General features: G+C 53.4%; 1 protein-coding gene across 1 annotated transcript; it reads left to right on the top strand.

Moving 5' to 3' along the window:
• Window positions 1-436: 436 nt before the first annotated feature.
• Window positions 437-3,611, top strand: LOC144335065 (uncharacterized). Its single transcript, XM_077967909.1, has 2 exons — window positions 437-1,028; window positions 1,368-3,611. The coding sequence occupies exon 2, from the start codon at window positions 1,890-1,892 to the stop codon at window positions 2,817-2,819; it is 930 nt and encodes a 309-aa protein (XP_077824035.1). The 5' UTR covers window positions 437-1,028; window positions 1,368-1,889; the 3' UTR covers window positions 2,820-3,611.
• Window positions 3,612-6,253: the final 2,642 nt, after the last annotated feature.

The raw sequence follows: 6,253 nt of genomic DNA, 5'->3' as shown, positions 1-6,253 counted from the left end.
CTTCCCAGTGACAGAGGCTGCAAGAGTCTGGTTACTATAAAATCCCCAGCATTCTACATGTAGTAGGTGCTCAAGAAGTATTTGTTGTTCACCTCATTGAATAAAAGTCATCCCCCAGCTTGGAACTCTGAATGGCTTCTGATAGCACAGTATTAAGATCACAGTCTAAGACTGGGCAACACAGGGAAACCCTGGCTCTACAAAAAAATACAAAAATCAGCCAGGCATAGTGGCGCACACCTGTAGTCCCAGCTGCTAGGGAGGCTGAGGTGGAAGGATTGCTTGAGCCTAGGAGGTCGACGCTACAGTGAGCCATGGATGGCACAACTGCACTCCAGCCTGGGTGACAGAGCGAGACTGTCTCAGAAAACAAAAAAAAAGATCACAGTCTGTGATGCACCAGGCACTCGAGTCTGGCCTCTGTAGACTCCTCCAGTTTCTTCTTCACGCCTCTTTCAGGTGGTCACACACACAAGGTTTCCTCCTGTCTCAGGAACTGCTTACACGCTGTTCCTTCTCCCTAGAAAGCGCAGCATCACCTGGTTCTCGAACATAAATTGGTGAGATTTCTGCTCAAATGTCACTTCCTCCAGGAAGCCCTCCCTGTTTCTTGGTTCTCCTGTCTCATTCTCTCATTCACCAGGCCAGTGGAGCCATGGTGGACCTATCCCAAGATCCCAAAGGGCCTTGCAGGCCATGTTAAGACATTTGCTCTGTGTCTGGAAGAGAACTGGGAGTCACCGAAGTGTTGACAGCAGGGAAGATTAAGATCAGATATGCTGATAGATCTGGGGCTCAGAAAGAATTATGAAAAGCAGCAAGCCTCCTTACTTGATACACAGACAAGCTTGCTCAACCAACAGTGGCTTCATCCTACCTCCCCAGGGTACTTCCCGTAATTCCCTACGGTAGTGTTTTCCAGAATGGGACATGACTACACCTGGGGGCCCTATAATTTTTTTTTTTTTTTTGAGACAGCATTGATCTGTTGCCCAGACTGGAGTGCAGTGGCGTGATCTGGACTCACTGCAACCTCTGCCTCCTGGGTTCAAGCAATTCTCCTGCCTCAGCCTCCCGAGTAACTGGGACTACAGGCATGCACCACCACGCCTAGCTAATTGTTGTATTTTTAGTAGAGATGGGGTTTCACTATGTTGGCCAGGCTGGTCTTGAACTCCTGACCTCGTGATCTACCTGCCTCGGCCTCGCCTTGGCAAAACTCCGTCTCTACTAAAAATACAAAACTTAGCCAGGCGTGGTGGCTCGTGCCTGTAAGTCCCAGCTACTTGGGAGGCTGAGGCAGGAGAACTGCTTGAACTTTGGAGAGAGAGGTTGCAGTGAGCCAAGATCATACTGCTGAACTCCAGCAAAAAAAAAAAAAAAAAAAAAAAAGGAAGCTGGGGCTGGGCGCCGGCGCTCACGCCTGTAACCCCAGCACCTTGGGAGGCCAAGATGGGAGGATCGCTTGAGGCCAGGAGTTTGAGACCAGCCTGGTCAACAGAGTGAAACCCTAAACAAAAAAAGCTGGTTGGTTGTTGGGAGGCCTGGTTGCTTTTTGGGAAGGATAATCCTCGTCCACACCAGGTGATTCAGTGAGCAGGGTGGACACAGATGCTGGGTGTCCACGCCCCGGCCCCACAGCAGCCAGAGGAAGATACCAGCCCGCGCACCCGTCGCCATGGCAACCTCAACCCCACTCCTGGACCCTAGCTCATAAGGGGGCAGGGTCTCGAAAGCCGTTCGCCCAGAGGCTCCTCGGTGCCCCGTGCGGGTCCCCGCCGTCAGCCCTAAGGACCCTCTTGGCACCAAGCAGCGCTGTCTCCCTTCGGCCACACGGTGGCGGCGCAGAGCCGAGCTCTGCGCCCCACCTGGGAGGCGGCGCCCGCGGGATGGGGCTCCTCCGCCCAGCTCCCCGACCTCGACCAGGACCGGGCCCGACATCCAGGCCGAGAGCGTCGCTGGGGCTTAACCGCCGTTCCCCAGGGCGCCCCTCCACTCCTCCAGCGGGCTCCCGCATCCCCCATTATCCGGCGGACCCCAACCCCTGCTCACGTGACTCGCCCGCCACCCTCGAAGAACTCTCGAGCGGCCTTCCCGCCCTGCTGCAGGTCACGCGCTGCGCACCTGGAGGGCGTCAGGCCAGCCCCCAGCTACAGCTTTCCCCTGCTCAGGCTCGGCTCAACCCGGGCCCGCCCCTGCTCCGAGCCCAGGAAGAGCGTCCTGTCCAGCTCCCAAGTGTGCCGGCCCGTGGGGAACGAGGCGGGAGTGGGCTCCAGCGGTGCGACCCTCGCTTCTCCGACTCGGGGCCCTCCCACCTCGGGGGAAAAAAGAGGCCTCTGCCTCCGCCTCCTTCCCTGAGCGCTGCCACCCTCACCCCAGCTCTCCGACCGCGGATCCCGGGTATTGCGCTTAGGGGTCGCCTTGCAGGCCCAGAGAAGCGGGCAGAGCACGCGCACGCACGTGCCGGGGCGGGGCGTCACCGGGGGTGGGCCCTGGAGGGGCGGGGTCTGCGGGCTCCGGTTCCCGCGGGGCGCGCGCGGGGTGACGGGAGCCAGGACTACGCGGAAATGGGGGTGGGGGGCGCGGCACGCGGAGGGGTGTCCCCAGCATCCGCGAGTGGCTTGAGGGAGCACAAGGCCAGCTGGGTCTGGGCGCTGGATGGGCGGCCTTGGCATTGGGTCCTGATTTGGGTCCCAAGTACTGTGCACAACCGGCCCGAGGGGAGAGGGGAGGAGACAGGAACCCCGCCCATTTTCCGGACCAGGTTCTTGGAACCAGCCCGGAAATCCTGGGACTCAATCTGGGGGCCAGATCTGTAGGCGATAGTTTTTTCTAGAGACGGGTTTATGCAGCCCCAATACGCCGTCGCACTCATTTCCCACATTCCAGGAACGGTCCAGGTCTGTCCTTCAAGGGTTTGGGGACTCCGTGACTCCCTCTCTCCACAACTGCAGGGTGGGCCCCACTCTGAAAACCCGGCAAAGCGATGGCGGTCCCTCAGAGCCCCTCCTTCATATTCAGTTTCAACAGGATTGGGCATTGGGGAAACCTTGGGACCTCAAGCCACATGGAGAAAGAGCTCCCCGCTGGTTCCTTTCTCGTGCAGTCTTTGCAAAAGAGGACCAGGTGGTGACCAGAAGGGCACTTTGAGGGCTGAAGAGCTCAAACTGCACAGGGATAGGACCAAGGTGCAGAGTCCTGGGGGCCCTTTTTTTTTGTCATGTCTGTTTTTCCATTCGGCCTGGAAATACCCGGAAATTCTTCCTACCTGTTTTTCCCTCAGAAAAGTTTTTTTCTGTAAAAGTGGCCAGGCACGACTGTAATCCCAGCACTTTGGAGGCCGAGGTGGGCGGATTGCTTGAGGCCAGGAGTTCGAGACCAGCCTGGGTAACATAGCAAGACCCCCGTCTCTGCCAAAAATACAACAAGTTAGCCAGGCGTGGAGACGCGCGCCTGTAATCCTAACTGCTGGGGAGGCTGAGGCAGGAGACTCGCTTGAACCTGGGAGGCAGAGGTTACGGTGAGCCACCAAGATTGAGATCGTGCCACTGCACTCCAGCCTGGGCCACAGAAGTGAGACTCTGTCTCAAAACAAGGAAAAAAAAAGAAAAGTAAAGAAAGGACATCTCGGCCGGGCTCTGTGTGTGGCTTATGTCTGTAATATCAACACTTTGGGAGCCTGAGGCAGAGGGATTGCTTGAGGCCAGGAGTTTGAGTCCAGTCTAGGCAACATTGAGAGACCCTGTGTCTACAAAATATAAACAAAATTCATGCGCCTGTAGTCCCAGCTACTCTGGAGGCTGGGGTGGGAGGATCACTTGAGGCCAGGAGGTCGAGGCTGCAGTGAGCAGCCGCTCTATCCTGGGTGACAGAGACCCTGTCTCTCAGAAATGAATGAATGAATGGACATCTTGCTGTGAGATGTGCTGTGTAAACCCTTTGCAATGTCCTCCAGAGAACTTTGGTAAGGGCTTTTGCTTTTTTTCGGTGCTTTTTGGAGTTGGATTGGAGGGTGTGTGTGTGTGTGCGCAAGTAGGGAGAAAGGGACTGGTTTTATACATTTTGTATATTTTTCCTTTTATGAGAATAGAATAGCCTCCCTGGCTATTCTGGTAGAATAGCTCATTCTGTGCCCTCTACCCCGAATGCCCTGCCTTTCCTCCTCCCCATCCTGTAAGGGCCACCTTTCTCCACCTCATTCTGCTCCTTCTGTTGCCACCAGCTCTTTTCCAGTCCCTCATTATAGTCAAATAAGAACAGGTGAGTGGCCTTTCTACTGGTGAATCAGTAGGCCATAATGAGTGGGAATTTTGCTACCACCAGAATACTTTTTTTTTTTTTTTTTTGAGACGGAGTTTCACTCTTGTTGCCCAGGCTGGAGTGCCCAGGCACGATCTTGGCTCACCCCAACCTCCGCCTGGGTTCAAGCGATTCTCCTGCCTCAACCTCCTGAGTAGCTGGGACTACAGGCGCCCGCCACCACGCCCAGCTAATTTTTGTATTTGTAGTAGAGACAGGGTTTCACCATGTTGGCCAGGCTGGTCTCCAACTCCTGACCTCAGGTGATGTGCCCGCCTCAGCCTTCCCAAAGTGCTGAGATTACAGGCGTGAACCACCACACCAGGCCCCAGAATCCTTATGATTACAAGAAACTGCTGGTTTGTTGGTTTTATAAACCTCTTGGTTAACATAATTCTTGTTTCCCTCTTTGTTTTGGATGGTAAGAAGCTCAGAACTTTTCTGTATCTTTATTATTTTTTGTTCTAATTTCCTTCCTTCCTTTCTTCCTTCCTTCCTTCCTCCCTCCCTCCCCCCCTTTCTTTCTCTCTCTCTCTTTCTCTCATTGTCTCTTTCTCTCCTTCCTTCCTTCCCTCCCTCCTTCCCTTCCTTTCCCTTCCCTCCCCTCCCCTCCCCTTCTTTTCTTTCTTTCTCTTGCACTGTCACCCAGGCTGGAGTGCAGTGGTGCAATCTGGGCTCACTGCAACCTCCACCTCCCAGGTTCAAGCAAATCTCCAGCCTCAGCCTTCCGAGTCGCTGGGATTACAGGTGCATGCTGCCATGCTTAGCTTAATTTTATATTTTTAGTAGAAACAGTGTTTCACCATGTTGGCCAGGCTGGTCTCAAACTCCTGACCTCAAGTGATCCATCAGCCTTGGCCTCCCAAAATGTTGGGATTACAGGCGTGAGCCACCATGCCCAGCCCCAATTCTCTTATTTACTTTTTTTTTTTTTTTTAAACAGAGGAGGTCTTGCTACGTTGCCTAGGCTAGACTCGGACTCCTGGGCTCAAGCAGTACTCCCAACTCAACCTCCCAAGTAGCTGAGACTATAGATACCCACCTGGCTTGGTATAATAAAAATATTTTTTAAGGCTAAAAGTAAAGAATAAGTTCAGTGCAGGCCGGGCGCGGTGGCTCAAGCCTGTAATCCCAGCACTTTGGGAGGCCGAGGCGGGTGGATCACGAGGTCAGGAGATCGAGACTATCCTGGCTAACACGGTGAAACCCCGTCTCTACTAAAAATACAAAAAACTAGCCGGGCGTGGTGGCGGGCGCCTGTAGTCTCAGCTCCTCGGGAGGCTGAGGCGGGAGAATGGCGTGAACCCGGGAGGCGGAGCTTGCAGTGAGCTGAGATCACGCCACTGCACTCCAGCCTGGGAGACACAGCGAGACTCCGTCTCAAAAAAAAAAAAAAAAAAAAAAAAAAAGAATAAGTTCAGTGCAGTGGTGCATGCCAGGAGTCCAATTATAGCCTAGGAAACACAGCAAGATACTGTCTCTCAAAAAATAAAAAAATAAAAACTTTTTATTTTGGAAATTTTCAAGCATACATAAAAGTAGAGAGAATATAATAAATTATCATGGCCGGGCACGGTGGCTCACGCCTGTAATCCCAGGACTTTGGGAGGCCAAGGTGGGCAGATCATGAAGTCAGGAGTTCAAGACCAGCCTGGCCAAAATAGTGAAACCCTGTCTCTACTAAAAATACAAGAATTAGCCGGGCATGGTTGCATGTGCCTGTAGTCCCAGCTACTTGGGAAGCTGAAGCAGTAGAATCGCTTGAACCCAGGAGCTGGAGGTTGCAGTGAGCCGAGATCTCGCCACTGTACTCCAGCTTGGGCGACAGAGTGAGACTTCGTCTCAAAAAATAATAATAATAAATTATTATGTACCTACCACACACCTTCAATAATTATCAACATTTTACCAATCTTGTTTCATCCACCCCCCCACTTTTTCCACTCTCTGAAGT

This window comes from Macaca mulatta, chromosome 1 (assembly GCF_049350105.2).
Source record: "Macaca mulatta isolate MMU2019108-1 chromosome 1, T2T-MMU8v2.0, whole genome shotgun sequence".
Taxonomy (NCBI): domain Eukaryota; kingdom Metazoa; phylum Chordata; class Mammalia; order Primates; family Cercopithecidae; genus Macaca; species Macaca mulatta.
Note: the sequence above shows the minus strand (reverse complement) of the source record. Positions and strands in the feature narration are given on the sequence as shown.

Excerpts from the sequence above, each read along its gene's own strand:
- LOC144335065 (XM_077967909.1), top strand. The coding sequence starts at position 1,890 with ATGGGGCTCCTCCGCCCAGCTCCCCGACCTCGACCAGGACCGGGCCCG.